Here is a 21795-nt window from a genome sequence, read left to right on the forward strand (position 1 = left end):
GGTAGTAGAACTTGAAAATTGTCTGCAGAGATGTTTTACCCCTGCACTGGATTCCTACAAGGTTATTCAAAAAAATAGTACCCATTGGGCAAACTGGCTTGAATACAGAAATTGACAAGGAAATGGGAACTTCCATTCTTAACTTGTCCCAACATCCCTAGCTGTTTGCATGTCCTGACAACTGCTTTTCTGTCTGAAAGCTACACAGAATAGAAAAATTTGTCTCCACTATTATTTGATATCAATTTAAGCTGCTGTTAACTTACCTGGGAGTATCCAACTTAGGTGATTCTCTGGTCATGCTGTGCACTTGGGAGTGCTCTATATTCTGAGCAGGCGTAGAAGGAAGTGGCTTAGTGAACCTAGTAATAAAACATGAATTAAGAAAGGAAAATTGCATTTAACAGAGTGCTTACCCTTTTATTTACTACTTTCTCCTCCTTAGCACCCTCAAAATTGTAAGAGGTACCCTGAAGAGATATTTCTTTTTAATATGTACTATGTTTGATTTATTGAACATTGAAATGGATGACAAACTTTGTGCAGAAAATCTACATAAGGAGATTCATTAAATATATAGCATCTAGATGAGAAAAATATATTTTCTGACAAGCTTTAAATAATGCACAAACATTCATAGCAATGAATTACCTGGTTGCTGGTGATGGTGAAGGTTTTTCCTTTAAGAGAAAGAGAACCAAATTATTTAGTCACCTTTTGATTTCATAAAATATATATTTATGATCATAATATCATCATCATAGCAATATCTTATTTTTCTGTTGAAGGATAGATTTCTACTAGAGCTCTGTCTGGTAATCTTCATGTGGACAGGATAGGCAGGAAGTCACCACCAGTGCCTGGGAAGCCCTAAGCACACTACTTTGGCTGTATGTCATGTCAAAACCAGCAAGTAGGAAGAAAATTACTATGTCAGAACTGTCATTGCTTCTTTGCTGCAATTGTGCTTCTAGAGAGCATTCCCTTAGGCTTCTGCTTCCCAGACTGGATTGCTATCACACAGAACCAGAAATTTCAGCCCCTTCCTATTTATTTTATTCAGCAGACCTTTTGAATCAATTTGCCAGTTTTTCTTTGAAGCGAATGTCAAAGTCCTAAGTGCAGACAGATTTGTTGCCATTTTTCCCCTCTGAAAGGCTGACAGTACATATATTTTTTTCCACAATCACCTTTGTGATTGTGCCCTGTGTGAGGGCAACATGAGTCAAACTATAGGAAAGCCTTACCTCCTCTTCAGGAACCTCGTAGACTTCTACAGGACAGGGAGGAAAAAACATGTCCTTTAGTTAGCAACAATGCATTACGTTACAAGAAAAACTGATCAGAATTTGTATGAACTGTATTTTGCCTCTAGAAAAATGAATTGAAGTTGCTCAGGTTCTGCCTCCTGTTCTTTTGATGGGAACTTCAGAAAGAGTCCCAGGAAGCCTGATAAGCAGTCACTGTACCACTGTTGCAAATGATGAACCTTCCCCCATGAGCTTTTTTATTTTTATTATTATTATTATTTTACAAAAAGCAAGATTAATGCTGGTGTTGTACAAACTTGAGACAGTCTGGAAAGGTGTGTTAAAAAAATCTACCATGGGTAGGATTTTAGCCTTTTCCTGACTCAGGAAGGAAGAAATCAGGTGAATCATAAATCTAGACTGACTCATTTCTGTTGCCATTGTCCATCCTCAAGCTCCATCCCACAGAAATATTTTAATTCACAGATATTAAATCCCCAAATTACCAGCACCCTTATCTATGCCCTGTTTGTTCAATGAAAATTGAATTATATTTCAACAAATTTCATGTCAGGCTTTGTTGCTTTTATTGCTCTGAAAAGTATCCATATTCCCACCAGGGGGAGATTTTTTTTTTTTTAAAGTAATGTCTATCAGGAGATGGCTGTTGCTCAACACTGATTTACAGAAAGGCTGATTCAAAAGGGCATTTTAAGTGTCCAAAAAGTATGAAAAGTATGTCACAAAACCTTAAGTCATTCATAAAAAACTTTTATAGCTTGTGACTTGAAAGTTGAACACATTGCTAATGAATATGCAGAGACACTTAAAGAGCTGTGTGACTGGTATGTAAAGGTTACGCTCCAAGCAAATAATGACATGATGACTATGCAAAACAACTCAGAGCACAGCTAAGGAAGATTAAGCAAGTATATATGTACCTACAAAAGCAAATACGATTACTCTGATTTGCTTCTGCTTTTGTTTCTTTTGCCAAATAAATTGCTTTTTACAGAAATTAAACAGGAAAGCTTACCACAGGGCATGCAAAACATCAGCCTATACAGAATTTCTTTAATATAGAATCTTGATGTGATTTTAAAATATTGAATCTTGTTTCCTGTAGTGAAATGGGATTAATAGTATACTGAGTCCTATAATTGTTTTTGCTGTATTGATCCATTTACATTCTTTCACTAGAGCAGAAGACTAAAAATAAATCAGTTTGGGGCAAATTACTTGTTCTAGTTTTATTCATCCTTAAAACAGATTTACTATTCAAGCTAGGCAAAACAAATGCTACAACACAGATAAACCTAAGGGGGAACATATTTTTATTTTACTGAAGTACGCCATATAGTTTATGTTGTGAATACATAAAGCAGAATTTAATATTGCTCAGTCTTAGGTTATTTTATTTCAACACTGATGCAAACTCCATTTACCTTGCATGTCAGAAGTAACAGAAGGCTTTGCAGAAGCAGGGAGGACTGGTTTTGTGGTTGGTTTCATAAATCTGTTCACAGGAGCTAAAAACATATTTTATATATAAATACTTGTGTGTATACATGTTTTTATATGTGTAAATATAGACACACATATATACATTTTAAAAATAACAATGTAACATTTACATTAAGAATAAATACTAAGAAAATGCAAGTGATAGTTTTTTTTGCCAGATAACCTTGAACAGATTAACTGAAGCAGCCTGAAGTTCTCATTTTAAAAGGGAAACAACATTCAGCATTCCTGCCTTAATGAATAGGTTTGATACCGTCAGTAATGTCACAGAGCAGAATTAAATACTCCTCTCTGTTTACTTTTCACCATTGGACTGTAATACTTTCACTCTTCAGCTAAATATACTTCAAACACAGAGGTAAAAAAAAAATGAATCAAAGTCTCTCTTTATTTACTGCAAATCTAAAAAGGCTTGTTCTTTTCCCGAGGCACTTCAACAAACAGAAAATTTTAATGGCGTGGCTCCCTTGGATGAGGAGGGAGATCACATACCATGAAAAACTTCTTGGTTGTATCAAGGAAGGACTTTGAAATAGCTGAGTGAGAGAGGCAGGAATTATAAGTGGTTCCCAACAAAAATAACTTGCCATGGCCTTGTCATGGACCAAAGGACCCAACTGCCTTTTTGCAAGCTCTTAACAGCTGCACCTCTACTCTTTCAACTCTAGAAACAGACATTAATTTGACCCATTTTTTTCCACTGTTGTTCCTAACAAAGTAATAAACAATTATTAGCTTAAATAACTAAAACTCACGTTTTGCAGGTACTGACACACTGCTTTCTGTGGGTTCAATATAGTTATCATCATCATTGTCCACAGGCACAATGTAATTATCCTGTAAGAAATGCAGGACAAAAGTTTACCAGTTAAACCTCCCTCAGATCAATGAGTTGTTTGAACTGAAGCCCTGGCAGCAACTCATAGTAGTTGCCATTTCACAGTGACTGCCATTTCAGACATTTATCATCATATACAGATGGGATTCTCAGAAAACCTTTTAACTAATAACTCCATTTCAGGACTGGTGGAAAAAAGCCTTGCCTTTGGTCCTGGGGTTAGTGCATGAGGTTGCTCTCTCCCCATTGCCTTCAACTTGGAACAGAAACCATTCTGTGGTCTAAGGGGCTTCTTTGATACTTTATTTAAGGCAGATAACCACTGTGAATCAGTATGGTACTTGCAAATTACTGCTTGTGATATACAAAATATTTTGTACCATATAAACGAACAAAGAAACAAGTTAATGGCATTGCTGTCTACCATGTGATTGGTGTGGGGTCCATCATTTAAACTGTCAGAACATGTATATCTAGAAACGTTACCTCATCATCACTACACTCCTTGGGCTTCGGTGGTAATTTTGGTTTTGCAGCAGGAGATGGCAACAGCAGGGATGGCTTGGATGGTTTGTTTGGTCTGGATGAGGCTGGACTGGGTGTGCTTGGGAGAGGTTTGTTCATGGGAGGAAGCTGCTGATGACTGGTACGATTGTCTTTTAATGTGGAAGAAAACAACAGTTTTATTCAAAATTACTCATTAGCCTCTGGACAGTTTTCTACCACCTATGAAAACATCTTCATTGTGGCTGCAATTTAGGTGAAAAGGCAGCCTGAGTGGCTGCAAAGCCTGATGAGAACTGTGTGCAAAGTGGTCCTATTTCATCACCCTGGGTGGCAGCAACCCAGTCGTCTATGTCAGGATGCAGAGGGAGCCTAGATGCTGACTGTTCTAGGAACAGTCATCTAACTCTTAGATCTAACTCTAACTCTTAGGGAAAAGGTGGTGGCCATGTGGTATGGTCCATTAGATAGTACTTCTTGTGCCAGTGTGATCTTGGTGACCTTGGCGCAACAGGACAAAAAAACTGTTAGCGCACAAAGGATGGGACTGAAACACAAATTATGCCAAGTCCTCTGAGGTGACATTCTAAGGGGTCAGCAGCATTCATAAGCTTCTGGGAGTACATAGGTGGTGTTACAGCACTGTTGGTGACTTTTCTATTGCCAACGACAGTCTCGTATCATCCAAAAATTGAAAGCAGGCATCATGCTGATGTTTCTTTTCCCAATTTTTTCCCAATTGCCCAAATCTTCGCCTAACTGAAGATCACTTTCATTCACTTCAGTGCAATGCACCCATGGTTGAAAATAATCCAAACAGGAAGAAAAAAGGCTCTTATGATAGACTGATATAAGTATGATCTTGCTTATGATAAGTATACTGTTTTTCAGAATATTTATCCTCAATAATAATCTCGAAGGACAATATGGAAGGAATATTTGGGCTGCCTTGACTTCTTTTTTTATTGCTTTTGGGATGATATGAGCTACAAATAGGGTTAAGGGACTCCAGTTTAGTCTGATTTGCTTAATCTTCAATATGAACTCCCACATTAAAATACGCAGATGAACCTGGAGCTAAGTTAGTGATATACCCCATACCTCTGCTTGAATTTTGTAGTTATTAGGTGCCTATCAAGTCTCTGGAACACATTCTATTAAAACTCCAAGCTCTGCTAGTAGCAAGAGTAGCCCGTTTCATGCAGTAATAACAAATCATATCCCCTGAAAGCTGAAGACCTGACTGTCCAAATTAAAAGCAAGCTCTTGAGGAAAGGATAGGCTGGTCCATTTGAGGCCACTTCTTTGTTGGTACTGATAAATAAGCAGTTATCAAGCTGATGTAGACAACGCTTCCATAACTACCTGCGTATTCACCCCTGGAAATAGGGAATGCAGAGGGAATTTTCTTTTTCTCCTGCTCACTTGGAGGCGGCTCATAGCTGTCATCAGGATTCTCTTCACTGGGGACCACATACATCTCTGAGTCAGAGTGGTCATCTGGATTTTCATAATCACTGTCCTAGAAAAGGAGAACTTCCCATTTCTCATTTCATAACATACTTATGACTTCATAGCAGTGTATGACACAAATATCCTCACAGGAATACAATTAACTATATTATGAGAATGCACCCTTGAAAGCACATTACCCTCTCCAAACAAACAGGCACTCCTGCCTGCCCCCTCTCCAGCAAGAAGGGAACAGGTCACCTCAGGGTGACAGCTGTATGGTCTGGCAATTACTTTATGTGGCAGATGATGATAACTTGCTTCATTCAAACATACCCTATGATTTTAATCAATTTTTTTTTCCATTTTTGGAAAGAACTGGCTTTTTCTTCCTCCTCAAAAACAATACCTTCTATTTTGAAATTATTGTTCAGTTTGAGAAGTCCTTCAAATTGATACCATTCATTTATCTATTCATGGCTATCACAGACAGTATTTTTCATATGTACCTAAGTTGAATATGAAAAATTAAGGTACCTAAGAATGAGTATAAATAACGCTGGTGTAACAAATAAGATATTTCAGTAGCATTAAGTTCAACCAGAAGTAGGTGATTCAAAAATAAACATTTATTATTGCTTGTGTTGAACTTGTTGCTATAGTAACCTTCCACTACCCGAAAGAGATGTACTTACAAAGTCATCTGACCATTGTTCCTCTTCATTGTCTGCATGTTCTAAACCAAGGAGTAGAGTTACTTAAGGAGATGTAATACGGAACATAAATGTTTGTCTTAAGCATAGGTTAAAAGAAACAAAACAACAACCACCAAACATCTATCATATTTAAATAACAAAAATAGTATTGAAATTTTCTTAAACACTTGAGAGAAACATCTGTTTTTGCCTGAATAGAAAAAGTTAAATGCCTGCTTGTCTGTTTTTGATAAATTGTCTCAGAGCTGTTGGGAAAGCATTAGAATATGGTCAACCGCACATAGTCCAAAGAGCAGAGTGTGTATCCTGCTAGCACATCTCATTTTTAAATAGGATTACTTTCTTCATAACAATTAATAACAATTTCTTCTTAACATTTCTGACCTCTGGGCCTTGCAGTTTCTTGCTTCTTGGTTAAAGTTGCAAGACAGATTGTTATTTGAGTGGTTACATTAAACATGGAACATATATCTGATAACATCCAAACATTGTCCTTTTCTGCTTGTTTTCATATCATTGTTTCCATGAAAATATAACTTAACATACAAAAATGGGCACAAACTGATTGCTGTATAAACAAATATAGTTCTACCTGTCCTTTAAGATAATTCACGATGTCAATATTATCATGTTAAAAGTATCAAGAAATTCTGACTTCTGAGGCGATCCACTTGTTCAGGTCTTGTTCTCTTGTTAGAGACAAATTAAGAGGAAATATATAGCTGAAACGATGTTAGGCATGTAGGTATCAGCTATACAGACATGCAATTTAAATTTTCCATTAATCCAGCCTTACCTGAAGCATAATCCCGTCGTGGTAGACTTGGTGGAGGTTTTTTTTTTAGCCTGTAAATGATAATTAAATTTATGATCTAAGAAACATTAGATCTAATGTTTCTTGATAGAAAGAAACATTAGCCAGGCACATAAAAAAGCTGGTAACAAAAGACACCTGCAGCTGAAGAAATATAGATTATCATCACAGATGCTTAGCAAATAGCTACAGGAGAATGCTTTGAAAAGCTAGGAACAGATAAGAAATTAGTTTCTAATCTGAGATTTCTTTTTGGCAAAGAACATTTATTTTCAACAGTTTCCTTGCCTGCCCTCCCCCCCCCCCCCGTTTATTTCCAGGCAGAAACAGATAACATAAGTGCCAGAGATAAATGCACATCTATCTCAAGATGAAAATCTGTTTAAGCTCACAGAGTTTACTAAGACTATGGCTTAAGAAACCGGTGCATTACTCTCCACTAATATTTTATAAATATCATTTTCTATGAATTTATTTTCTGAGCAGTGTTGAAATATGTACCAGGTCTCTCAGGGCCAAATTCTGTTTCCACTTGCTATTATATTATGGCATTGTGCCTCTTTTTTGGTAAACGGTATTATAATGGTATTTGCAACACCAAATGAATCAGAAGATAATTTGTAGAAATCCCAAGAGGATCTTTGTTGCTATACATACAAATATATATGTATGTTCCTGTTTGTTAAATTGCACGTGCCCAGAGAAGAACCTGAATTATGTGGTCAGTTGGTATATCAATTGTTTCCTTAATGTTCTAACATTACCCTGTAAAAAAGAAAAAAATCTTGTTCACAGTCTAAACAAATTATGCATGTGTGATATTACAGGCCAGATTGATGCATCTGAAGCAAACTAAACTCTGATTTTCATAGCAACAAAAAGCACTGATACAATTTACATTGAAAAGTGTTCAAAAGACACTTTGAAGAATCCAACTAACAGCTTCCCTGTAGCACTGATGAGACCTCAGCAGAGACCTGAATCTTTTCCCACTGAATTGATGGCTTCACTTATTCTTCAATCAGGTCCTAACAAGGAATTTCTTGATGTTATTCATTGGCAAAAATAAGCAAGTTACTTACAAAAAAAATGTTCACGAAGAATATAAAATGTTTTCTTGTGACCTCTGAGCAATAGTGATATCTACAGATTTTGCTTTACAATTTGACACTCAATATTTAGGTCTGAAACACGCTACTTGCTGTCTTTGTTCAGATAACAATGTGACTCGGGACGGTGGCACACTGGCACTACCACATCAGCCTGCAAACTTTCCCATCTGTTTTGAGAAATGGTTTGGCTAGTGTTGAATTCATGGAATTCAGTTGCTCAGATAGTCACAAAAAAAATGCACATGCATGAATCAATGAGCAAGCAGTGCAGGCATTGCTAAAGCTCGAAAAAAATTAAAAAAAATCCCAGCACATCATTTCAAAACGTTATCCAATTTTGTTTGTTACCATCAATACTAATAAAAGATAGCTTCCTCTGTCTAGTCTTTATCTTCTCGTAGCATGAATAAACTTAGTGTACAAACAGTAAATTACAAAGCATTCTCAACAGCCCCGCTGTTGTGTTCTTTCCAGGTTAGCACAGGCATGTTAGAAAGAAAAACCCAGGGCCACTGCCAGGCCAAATCTGAGTTCTTAGAGGAGGGTAGACTAAAATCTATTAACAAACTTTGTGATGTGTCTATCCTGAGTTGTTCAGAGATGACGGACACTTGGAAAATAATGGAACTAAGGGAATAGTAAGAGGCTCTCTGGGTCACAGTGTAAATAAAGGATGTGGCCTGAGCCACTTTATACATTTCCAGACTGCTAAGCAGAGAACTTCAAAACTTTGTCCCAGGTCCTGTAAATCCTGGCAGTGGCCCTGACAGAAAATGTAAATATGTTACAATGAAAGCATACAAAGCACAGAACAGAGCTCTGTGTCTAAGCAGCCTATCATGCCATTGTGCAGCTCTGAAATAGCATACCGATCCCAAGTATCTTTCCCAGTTTTGCAAATTAAGGCCACTTGTTCATTTTGGAACCTGAATATCAATAGAAGAAAAGAAATCATTTTTCTGTCAAAGTTGAAATCGTTCATGGCCACATCTGAATTTGTTAGGATCTCCTCAAATACATTATTTATTCTCAAATTCAAATCCACTTAAAAATAATTTGTACTGTACCAGAATGATTTACTGAGTGCCAGAACTGAAATCCAGACTCTTCTGAAGTCAATAGGAGCTTCATTTTGCAAGAGACAAAATTTTACCCACTGTGCAACCACAATGCAAGCTGAAAAGACACTTTCAATGCCAAGGAGTTGATACCTAGCTATTTCAGATACTGATATAATTCTACACAGATGCTTGCAGAGTGACTTGGTCCTGTTCCACTGAACCAAATGACAAAGGACTGAAACAATTGAATGCTGTCCAACTGAGCACAGATATTTAAATGGAAGACAGGATGATTTCCTAACCAGCTTTTAACAGAATTACGTAAAATCATAGTAAACGTAATTTTCAAGCAAAATATTTTAGTGGTACTCAGCTCTGCACTGCAGATGGTGGAACATCTCTGTGCTAGCTTTGATAGAACATAGTTAAATAATTCAAGTTTCCATTGAATTTCTCTAAAATTTTGTAGAAAATAATTTTCTGGAGAATTTGAAGTATCTCTGAGAAATTTCAGTTCTAAAGGTCTCAATGAAATCCAAATACATTTTTGAGAGTATGTTAACAGATTTTAAAAAGCAATGTAACACATCTTACTACATATGTCATTAGCTTGAACAAATAACCAGGTAGCATTTGAGGCATTTTACGTAGTTAGGTCTGATGCTGCTCGCACAAGGACAGGTTGTACTGTACAAAAGTTCACAATTTTTAGAAGAGTAAATTATTTCATAAAAACAAAACGATATATTCTGAGATTTTGCCTTTGCAACATCCTGAGGTTAATCCAGCAAAGTATCTAGGCATGTACTTAACTTTACGCACGTAAGGAATGCTATAAGAATTGCAAGTATTAATCACATACTTCAAGTTAATATCACCTTTTTTTTTTTTTTTTTTTTGTCTTCCACAACTATGCAGAGAATTGTAAAATGAACAGCAGCAAAGGTCTGGGTTTCCTGCTCCAACAGCATTTGTTTTTATAGGCTACATCCAGAAAAGTAATCAAATATATGTAGTCATATATATGTAGCAGTTGCATTTTACTTAAAGCAATAAATTATCCTCCAGATGCATTTCATCACTAGCATTTCCACTTAGTCCCCCCAGCTTTTAAGAAGTGGCTAAAACCTCTTCATTTTCAAGAGTCCTTAACTTCTCCTGTTAGCCTCTGAACACAGCCTGTTACATTCTTAGGGAACATTTTTTTTCCAAATAGAATTTATAAAAATTATACTGACATCTTTGCTGAGACAAGCATTTATAGTTCAAGTTAGTTAGCGTACTAGATCATCTCACTTGTAATTAAATGATAAATTAATTGAACTTTGCCCAAAGCTTTTGCAGAATTCCAAACAGGTGCAATCCAGCTAACAGATACACTTTTCCTAAACTGTAGCCTCATGACCTAGTGGAATAGTTTGTTAGCTTTAAAGTATCTGGTGACTGTACAATGTAAAATTCATCTGAAACTTTTTTTTTCCCCTTTTAAAAGTGTTCTTACTATCCTTTTGCACATTTTCTTTATAAAGTGCTCTGGAGTAAAATGGCATATAGCTGTGCTGTAATCATCTTTATTTTGATGAATATTGTATTAACAAACATACTTAAAACTTCCTATTCAGCTACATGTTGAAATTGGTGTTACTTCAGAATAGTTATAATTATGTATTCCACTTTTCCCTGGTTTCTTTTTCTAACCTTGCTACAGCTCAGTTTTGTACTTTTATCTCACTGTTTAGTCCATAAAATACTATTTTTTCCCTCTGCCAAGGGTTTGATCATGGATATTTTCTAGTTGCAGCAATGCAGGTTGAAGAGACATTTAGTGACAAAATAACTTCTGCCTGAAGTTATTGTCCCCAGCATGCCTGCCACAGAGGATTGTGTGAATGCTTCCTAATCCATTCCATCAAATTGAACTGCAGCAGTAATGCTCTACCGTTTAAAACACCCAAGCCAGCAATGTGACATGAACATGTCAAGCCAGTGGATTGGTGTAGGAATAGGTCACTGCTATTTTGGAAGTGATGGATCCCTCCTAAGCTGGCACACCTATGGCTGGAAGGAGGTGTCTGGTCAAATTATAAGTGGTATAAGAAAACAGACCAGAAAAATCTGAAGTAACCCAACCAAGAATTTGGGTAAAGCAGATGAGGTGTACCTTCATACCATTCTTCAGGTCATCTAGCAAATGTGATTTCAAGAAATGGACATACCTGGATTGTGCTCAGTTAGTTGAGTAACTGTAGGTGCATGATTTTAGCCATTTCTGATGGCTTTCCAAAGGAAGTTTTGATAGGTTGTGATACTGCAAGAGGGTGAGTGACCTGAACTTCTAGCTTCTTATTCAGTACTGTAGATTATCACATACAAAAACTTTATGGTGAAATCCTGAATTTGCTGTGTACGAATTGAGTTTTAGCATTGACTTTAACAGAACTAGGATTCTTCTGAACAAGCCTTGATGCTAGGAGCTTATGATTTCCAGATGAGTGCTGTCTTCACAGTGGGTTTCAAATAGGCAGCCATCCGTCACAGTGAAATCTATCATGTCTTTCTTACTTTCCTGGTTTGTGTTACCAAAGATAGAAATAGAAAAAAATGCCTGGCGCACTCTCACTATTTATTCAACTTTGGCTATCCCTATTGATTCTTCTGCACCTGACTACAATCATGATTGTATTCATTGACATCATGATCTGCACAGCAACTGGGACTGCAGTACTGGGAACAGTTTTGCATATTATTAAAGACAAGCAGGTGAACGATAGCCTGTGGGCAATATCTTTACTTCTACTGTCATAAAATTTTGAGTCAGACTGCAGAATACACAACAGGAACTTTTAAGCAACAAAGAAACTATCTGTAGTTTTCTTTTACCACCACTTCTCAGATAGCTTTCCACAAAACTTTAAGACACAAGATGGTGGACATAGCCCTCCTCACCCTCACCCTGAAGATGAACTAATTTGGAGAATAAGACATTCGATGCAGGAACTTTTCTCCATAATCAAGAACCAATCCAGATTTTAGAAGCGTCTTAAACAGTGATAAGTCAAATGTCTTCCAAGAGTCCTTGAACGTTCTTCCAATTTCCATCACAGAGGCTTACAGTAAACATGTTGCATATGACAGCTTTGGGCTTGGGATAAGCAAGTACATTACTCGGTTGCTATACATTTTTTTTCCAATTATAAGAAGTTTGAAATTGAGCCAAAAAATGATTTATGTTTTTGTATAAGTTGCAAATCTGTGCTACATAAAGCCATTTTTAATATTTTTTCCCTGCTCTAGTTATTTTTATGTCTTTGACATGTAATAAAATAATCATATAACTGAACTGGAAGAAGTGATAACTGGATAACCACTTTTTTTTTTTTTTTTTTAAAAAAAAGAAAAAAACATATGCTAAAACCTAATCAAAAGCCCCCAAAGGGCACATTCAGAGGAATACAGCCAGTTCTAATTCTGCCAAGCTTGGTATGTGTCGTATATATCCTTATCAGTGTTGCCAACTCATGGTTTTATTGCAAGTCTCATTATATGCTGGGTTAAAGACTTGAGTTCTTAAGTCATGTGCAAATGTGAGAATTACTGTTTAAAAAAAAAAAATCACAACTACAGATGAGATTAATAACTCAGCTGCACCACAGAGGTCTCCAAAAGATTATTATATGTATTTTTTTACATCTCATTTTCAATGAGAATACATTTGTATTCTCATAGCTGGAGGAGGTGGAATGTGAGCTTTGTGCTAGTCATACATTAAGAGACTTTTTATAAGCCTGCTCTTGTTGTGGATTTTTTTTTTTTTTTTAAATCTTGAGAGAATCAAAGTATTGCAACATTATAGCAGCTATCTTATATCTGACATTTAACAATGGCACCTCTGACCTTCCCAGCTTCAGCTGCATTTAGTTCTTGTTATTTTTCCCTTATCTGTCCTTCCCCTCTTACTCTCTGGGAAGGACACACAGAGAAATACTGATGAACAGCAAAATTCATGTCTGGGCAACTATGGAACACTTTTTTTGGCCTTAGATTACAAACTTAAGATATTTTTTGTTGTTTCTGCCATCTGCTTTTCTCTGGGACGTTTGCACTGGACCCACTGCAACATTATTAACTACACTTAGCTTTCTACTTCACAGTAGTAATTTATCTCATTATAAATCAACAACACCCCCATCCCACCCCCAAACCAAACCAACCAACCAAAACCAAGACCACCAAAAGCCTTCGCAGCCTCTAAGCAATTCCTGTGAGCTGGTCCTGGCTGAAACAACCAAGTTTTTGGCAGACAGATCTCTAAACACAGTGATCTTTTTACATACGCACTGTGTTGACAAGAAAAGCATGCTTAGGTAAAATTGAAGATTCAAGTAGTTGAAAGATGGTCATTTTAAGGGAAAATGTGCTTTCGTGCTCATGTGGAAGTAAGTATACAAACCATGTGACTGTGACTCACTGTGCATTGCAGAGTGATTGCTAGAGTGAAAGAAGATATGAGGGGTGGTAGGTGAATGATGGGCGACCAGTCTCAAGAATCTCTGATATATATGGTGATACAATCCCAGCCTGCTCAGGACTTGTGGAAAGAAGCAAAGCTGTGATAAAGAGGCCACAAAGGTGGGCTAAGGGTACTGCTGGGTAACTGAGAGGGAGAGGTGGTGGCTGTTGCTCCTGTAAGTGTCTCCCCACCTCCTCTGCCCAGATTAGGGGCTGCCCCACAGGCACTAAGAGCATCAGCCTGCCTGGCTTCCCAAAGCTCCAGTATAGCCAAACCAGGCAGAGCCCTTCTGCTTCTCCCACCAGCCTATTGACTGCTTCGCAGATACCTAGAAGTAGCTCTTGTTAAAATCCTGTTTTTTCTTTTCCTTGAACTGAGCCATCACGGTCACTCTAAGAACAGTTTTTAGAAGAATTTATAAGTGCCTTTTATGGGCAAGAGCTGTATTTCTAGAATTTAATATAGTCTTCATGGAAACACTGTAGATACTGTGTACTAATTAACTTCTAGAAGTACTCAGTACTTTTGTAGCCAGTGACCCACGTGAAGAAAGACATCTGAATGAGAAAATCACATCCAAATGGAAGTTCAATGCAAATGAGCTATTGCATTAAGAAGAAGTAGTGAGCTAAATAGTTAATTGGTTTGAATAGATGTTTGACTGGAAACTGAATATGGTATTCATCTGACAAGGATGCAGAATTACTGGAATTTCTTTCTATGTATAAAAACACATGAATATTTTATAATACTCCTATGCACGTGACATCAATATTTATGCTGTTTAGTGCTTCTTACTGGAATAAGGATGTTGTTAGGTAATGGTGGATTTTGTTTTATGTGACTGAAAAACAGGAGGATTTAACATTTTAATGGCAATTCTAAGTGTTATGTCTGACCATTTAGTTCAAGGTGGAGCTCAAATTAAAAGTTAATTGCAGCAGGTAGCCTAACTAGTGGCTAGATGAGAAAGGCACACACCCAAACAACAAGTTTTGCTCAATCCCAAGAATATACAACAAAACAGTGTTTCACCCAAATACTGATTTTCAGTGCTATGAAACAGCCTCCCTTTGGAGGCCAGTTCTGCAGCCACTTCACGAAACTCTTAATAATTCTGATGTCACAGTTTGGACTGAACTTCTTTACATACACTAAAGTACATCCTTCCAGAATAATATGGTCCCATGACTACTAGCATAATGTTACAACACTTTAATCTGAATTTCCACAAAGAGAGAAAACTAGGAGTTGTATTGCAAACTTACTTTTTGAATTTGTTTATTATCCCACTTTCATTTTTCTTGATGTCGTGAACCATCTTTTGAAGCTTCCTGCAAGATATTAAACAAAATCAGCCTTAAAATTACCATGTGGTTGAACACCCATTTACATGAATTAAGAAAAACACGGGCAATATATACAGTTCTTTTCTTTCCAGTAATATTTTGCACATCAAAAACTGTTTCATGAATGTTTGATAAGTACTTCAGTTGCTAAAATAAATTCTGTAAAGTTTCCATCCCTTCTTAAGGGAGCTCTTTGGCATGATTTTTGTTATCCTTCTCCTTAAAACAATTCAGCGCAGTTTAAATGATCAATTTAAGAGCAACTGCATCATGAAAGAACATCAACTAACAGGTTAGAATATTTCAATGTTTGCATATTGTTCAGAACTGACATACTCTCTAATTTCTGATTTACACAAGTCATTTCTTACATGGGCAGTGTCCCATAGTGTTTGAAGTTATAACAGGAGAGGGGAAAACGATACATTGCTGGGCTTAGGCCATCTGAAAAAACGTTACAGTATCTGTGACTGAGCTGTAAAAACTGATGATCTCAGGACTCCAGGAGTTACATGGACCGATATCTAGAATCAAAGATTGTTTTTAACTCATCAACTGCACTGACCTCATTAAAAAATTATTTGTAACCAAGGCAATTTAAATTAATATCTCATTCTTTTTTTTTTTTTTTTTTCAGCCAGCAGGTACAAGTTTATAATGTGAAAGCTTATAGTGAAACATGTTAGAGCTCTGATCTTCCTAGAAGCTCTTATAGAAAGCATACATGTTTCTAGTTTCTTTACACAGTACATTCTTCCAGTTCACCTAAATTAAAGTATCTTTTCTTAGACCCAAGCCGAAGATTTTAATTCAATCAACAAAGAAGCAATGATTTTTTCAAAAAGGACTTTTTATAAATTCTGCCTTGCACTCTTCATTATAAGTTGTCTATGCTATTCTATGTTTTAGTCTTTCCTACCTCATCTTTGATGCAAGATCAGGCTACCAACAGAATCTTGGAAGCTTTGCTTACAAAGACAAGTAAAAACATCAAAGCTTTCTTGCCCTTTTTTAAGGCTTTCTTTAAACTAGAAGCCTTAATATGCAAAAGCTTTGGTAACACGTAGAGCTTCGCTATCTTCCATCTTCATCATCGGCAGTTGGAGCTCTCTCTTAAAAATTAAAATAAATTTTTCAAAGGAAATTGGAATTAAATGTGAAGGTCACGGGTCATATCTGATACGTAAAGGGTATTGCTAGAGCCTCAATCTTTGCACAACTTTACTTAAAAAGCCATTCAACCTATTTTTTTTTTTTTTTTTTTTAAGATTCTCAACTAATCAAAAAAAAATCATGAGAATAACTGACAAGCAAATCACAAGCATATCTTTTAACTTTTGCTCAAAGCTCATACTATTAATTTATATATATATATATAAAATTACTTATAGATGTGAGACATAGATGCCCAGAAAAATATTTAGAGCTTTCTTGCAATAATACACTATACCTGTGAGAAAAAGTCTGCATTATTATCTGAACTAACCAAATTAATTAAATATGCAAATCTGGGGGTGAAGATCTTAGAAGATCTTCTGGATTTGTGTCTTTCTCCCTCCCCTCCCCCCCCCCCAATAAATTCAGCTTCTGTTCATGTTTGAAATATCACAGATAGCCACCTTCTGCAGTTGACTTTCAGTTTTGTGCCTCAGCTGGGGCCTGGCAGAGCTTACAAATGAAAAGTAACAAAAAGCATGGAAAGAGAATAGAGAGAGGAGATTTAAATGTTTTAGTTCTAGTTTGTGAAAAGTGGTTCTTTCTAAGTGTTTGTATCATTTTCAAAAAATGCTTGGCAGCCTTTAATTAAAAAAGCATATAAGAATCAGTTATTTTTCCTCCAGTATTTATTGTTTGTTAGAAATAGGGCCCAAACCAAAAATTTAAGTCTAAATTGAGATCTGAATGTTGCTTATTACTCATCTCTGACATTCATATATATCTTTACAATGGTAAAATTATGGCTATACTTTGAAAAAAAAGTTTCATTTTTCACGTGAATGATTTTATGTCGTACTGTCACCTTGGTTCTGAAAAAAATAAACCAACAAAAAAATAAAACCCACCCCAAAAGTTGTAACTACAAGTTCCCAGAACATTTTGTTTTTAATTTTATCATATTTAGATGGATTAGACTATCACTAGTGTCACATGTGCAGTGAATAAATTTTAAATAACATTTTAATACATATTCCTATTTTTAAGAAGAGGCATTTATATTGAAGACAGTTGCTGGTCCTGCTACTGGCACAATCAGATGGTTTTCTGCATGCAGGTGAAACCAGAACATTTCTAACTTCGCATAATCAAATTCCTGAAGCCATTTTATTTTGTAACTAAAAAGTGTGATAAATTAGGGAGTATCTAACACACATTCATGATTTTTTTTCCACTTAAAGTCACATACATGTAGCTCTCACATGAGTTGCTATAATACCTAGTTTGTTGCCACTGGACAACTTAACTTGCATCAAGCCTGTGAACGTAAGCAATGCACTAAAATAGTGGTGAGTGTAGAAAGTCATCAGGCATGGATGATCTCCAGCTCAAGTGGAATCCCCTTTGACCAATGAAGTTGAACAAGCTGCAAAAACCAGTCTGGTCAGTTTGCGAACAAAGGCTGAGATTTCTTGAGATGAAAGCTGATATAATGCTACCATGTGAAAGTTTTACAGAGCCATCTGTCTGACTGGTGATTTTAGAGGGACAGTAGAAAATATGAAAGGCAAAGCAAAGTTATTGAAGAAGAGTCTTAGGGGTCACTGACCCAAGCCTGAAAGTCATTCCAGAGCAATAAGGAAAGTGAAGCACAGAAGGGCATTCATACACCTGTGTTGCCTCTATCTACATATCGACTTGGCCTCAAACACTTTGCCTGTGTCTCATATACTTTTCTTTACATAAGAAAATTTCTTCCGTAAAAAGTTCTTGCCACAGTACACCTCATTAGAACAACAGCCTTAAGAGTATCCAGGACATGGAGTCTACCATGGCCTGATGTAGACAGTCCTTGCCTTAAGTACATAACTACAAATCTTCACAACACTTCTGAATCAGGATCTTGTTAACAACTAGTGATTATTCTCCAGTTGTTCTCTTGGGATGAACAGGTACTTCAACATTTCATTCAAGGCCCTCAGCCAGCTAAGACTGTAAATTAAAATAAGCAGCAAATCTTGCATTGTAGTTAAAGATAATTAAGAGATTAAAGTTAAGAGCTGTTTCTTAACTACGTGCACCAAGTCTTCATTCAACTTCAGTTGAGTTGTTTTTTTTTTTTTTTTAAATGTAAAATTGGACTTGCAGATAGAGGTGTAGCCTATGTCACTGTTGATCTTTGAAAAACAGTTTTCGGAAATAGATACCTATTTTGAGATCCAAGTCAATTATGACTGCGTGAGACCCTTTGATCAGGAACTCCTTGCACACACTAGCTTTTCAAAGTTCTGCAGTTATTGCTGATAGTAAGCATGCAGATGAGAAACTGGGAAGTCTTGGCTCTAAGTGCTTCTAAAAAGTTTTATGTTTCTAAGAAATACATTAGAAATTCTACCTGTCAGAGGGAATAACAAATAAGACTGTTCAATGAGTCCTTCAACTCTAACTTCTCTCCACTTAAAGTTGTATTTTACAATTTCACAGTGGAGGGCAGCCAAACAGTTCAGTATATAGATCAGGCCTGTTAGAGGTGCTAACTCCCTCCTGACTGAATCATTGTCCTGACTGACTATTGTAGCTACTGGATAGAGCCTCTCAAATTTTAGTTTTTCTCCTTTCAACAGCTCTGTGCTCACTTGGGTTGTTAGGATACTGAAGGCAGATTTATTATTTTTTTTAATCTTCATTGTTGGAGCCCAACAAGGAGCATTAGTAGTTGGTAGAAAGGTGTCAAGTGAAACAGGTATTTATGAAATAGTTAGCAGACAGCAATTATTTACTTGTACCAGAAATAGATTTTTCTACTGGCTGAAAAAAAAAAGTATACACAAAATTGTATGGAAATAAATCTGGCCTATTCTCTTGTTCTGGTTTGAGCCTTGTGAATATAGCTGAAGTGTTACGTCAGGGGGTGAAGCTGCTCTGGCCTGGGCCTATCTGTGATGTCTTTGTGCTCTCCTATGGGTAGAAACTCCATGGCTTTATGGGTTCAGAGAAGTCCACCAACATCGTACTTTATACTTGCTCTACTCTTTTGATATAGGCAAATTCCCATATTCTAGAAAGGCAGTCACCGATCAGCGCAATATTTAAATGAAAGATTGAAGATTAAACTCAGGTTTCTTGATTCTGAATTCCCTACTTAGTAAAACACAAAGTGCTAAATGCAGTTTTTTCCCACCTCACTAAAGTAATGCAAGCACTGAAAAAAAGATTTTAGTAGACATCAGTCCATCTTGGAGATAAGATATGGAAAGAATGAGTCCAGTATAATAAAAAGTATGTCTGGGAGTATGTCCTTAAAAGGACATTTTCCTTTTAAGTCTTGGAATAAACCTTTCTAGAAGATGACACTTTTAGTCCTCTCTTGCCTATTTTTCTTATCTTATCAAATTTGACCTCTAGCAATTCAGGATTATCTGACGTTGTGAAAAAGGAGTCACTAGTTGTGATACATATGTAAAGAAAGCCAGAAAGGCTTACCACTGCAAATACAATACATCCAGAAAGAAGGATTTGCTGTGTCACAAAACACCTACCTGTGTTCAAGGACTGCCTTGAGCTCAGAGCTGCCTTGAGATAAAATAAAATGAAACAAAACCACCCTCTCTTTGATCTGATCACAGCTCAGCACATGAGGAATGTATGCGAAGTGAAGGGCAATGGATAGGCCTGGCTTATGACACATCTATGTACTTGGAAATCAGATGGAAGCTTTTGACGCTCTTGCATATAAGTTATCCCACAAAAGCTTTCCAAGCTTAAAATAATAGAAGAAAGTATAAATAACCCAAAGAACAATGAGATGTGAGATGTGATATAGAGCCCATCGACATGAGAAAGAGGAATTTGTCTTGATTTCAGACAGATCCACATTATCAGTAACTCTCCCACCAGTTTGATGAATTTGAGAGATTTTAACTACTAGCATTTTAAACATCTTCACGTTTCTGCACATATACATGTACATACTTTATTTAGAAAGACCATGAAGATCATCTACACCTCCAGAAATCTCTTTAGTGAGCCCTTTGCTTGTGCACAGAGCTTTTGTAACCCTAACCAAGATGTGTGCCACCCTACAGTATCCAGGAGACATTTAAGTAGGCTCAAGTCTGCCTTTTGTTTTCCCATTCATTTCAACGATGTGTGCTCAGGAAAAGATAAAGACACTGGGATTTTGTCAGACTTCTCCCAGAGAGACCTGAGGGGAGAGGGTAGGCGGTTCAGAGCATTAATGATCTCCCCATGCTCCTGGGAACCGAGAGTAAGCTTCATCTTTGTGTGCAGTGAATCCGGTACTTTGAACCTCCAGCATGCACACACCGTCAGTAATTTGTACACTTTGCTTTGTTTTGTGGTGAGGGAAGGCAAATAGCAAAGGACACTGCTCTGCTGTATGAAAACACCACAGAGCCTCCTAGGTAGGAAGAGAGGGCACTGCTGCTTTAGTGCATCTGGCTGTAAGCACAGACATGTGCACTTGAAATTGGGAGTGGTGCTGATGATGATTCTGGAAACAGGGCTGACTGCAGTGTCAGTAGGGAGTGGCAGCTAAACAAAAACCAGTTTTAAATGGTTCACAGGAAGTCTTCTATATTATGAGCATACTTCTGTTTATCTGGAGGACTAGAATTATACCTTCTTAAATTCTTGGCACTTCCAAGGCTGTCTGAATTATCAAGTTGTGCCTCTTGAGAAATCCCTATCTGCACTCTGGGAAAAGTTCCTTTACTTGAAAAGGGGCAGAATTTTGAACAGAATGTATTCAGACAGAAGATCTGTAGGGGAAGCTTTAGGCACTATCAATACATTCAATATTAATTGACCTGCATATTCTTTCTCTTCCTAAACTCAGATTTTTAATGGATAAAGTTGAACTGGCTTCAAAATAATTATATATATATAATTTATATATATATTAAATAATATATATTATTTAATATATATTAATATATATATTAATAATATAATATAATATTATATATATATATATATATATAAATCAGTCAGGTTGCACTCTGGGTTAAGTTCTTACACCATTTTGGGTAAGGCTGTTTCTCACTGACAATGCGCTCTGTAGTTCTGTGTCTAGAAAGCCTCTTTTTTGAAGATAAACTACCTCCAGTTACTTCAACCAAGAAAGATTCATTTTGGATGTACCCCTCATCTTTGCCGTGAGAAAAGCTGCGTAACAGATCAAGTAAGGCAAAAAAAAAAAAATTTCTTCTTTTCCAGGCAAATTCAAATGCTTCGCATTAGAAATGTGGAAGAATGGGATTTAGTAGGTACAAGCTTAAAGAAAACAACAACAAAAATTCCCAACAAAACCCCTTGCTTTAACATTTTAAGCTTTGTCTAAGAAGTTTTACAGAAAGGATCCACAAAAAATAAAATAGAAAGCTTAGAAGAATATAATGGAATTTGGAGAACAAAAGCTAAGTTATTACAAGATGAAAACCAAAAAAATAAAGAACAACAAAAAAAAAGGAAAAAAATACTATACCTAC

General features: G+C 36.5%; 1 protein-coding gene across 4 annotated transcripts in view; it reads right to left on the minus strand.

The window, feature by feature from the left end:
• Nucleotides 1–21795, minus strand: part of BLNK (B cell linker) — a 96706-nt gene that overhangs the window by 13531 nt on the left and 61380 nt on the right. For 2 of the 4 annotated variants that reach the window (XM_084526568.1, XM_084526570.1), the window contains 11 exons: nt 15050–15115; nt 9080–9136; nt 7081–7130; nt 6264–6304; nt 5482–5638; nt 4099–4268; nt 3530–3611; nt 2696–2779; nt 1248–1273; nt 652–680; nt 267–362 (listed from right to left, as the gene is read on the minus strand). In XM_084526568.1, the coding sequence (XP_084382694.1) occupies nt 267–362; nt 652–680; nt 1248–1273; nt 2696–2779; nt 3530–3611; nt 4099–4268; nt 5482–5638; nt 6264–6304; nt 7081–7130; nt 9080–9136; nt 15050–15115 (858 nt within the window). The remainder of the gene's footprint in view (nt 1–266; nt 363–651; nt 681–1247; nt 1274–2695; nt 2780–3529; nt 3612–4098; nt 4269–5481; nt 5639–6263; nt 6305–7080; nt 7131–9079; nt 9137–15049; nt 15116–21795) is intronic. The other 2 variants (XM_084526569.1, XM_084526571.1) reach the window with 1 other exon arrangement.

Source organism: Aythya ferina (genome assembly GCF_964211825.1).
Source record: "Aythya ferina genome assembly, chromosome: 7".
NCBI lineage: Eukaryota > Metazoa > Chordata > Aves > Anseriformes > Anatidae > Aythya > Aythya ferina.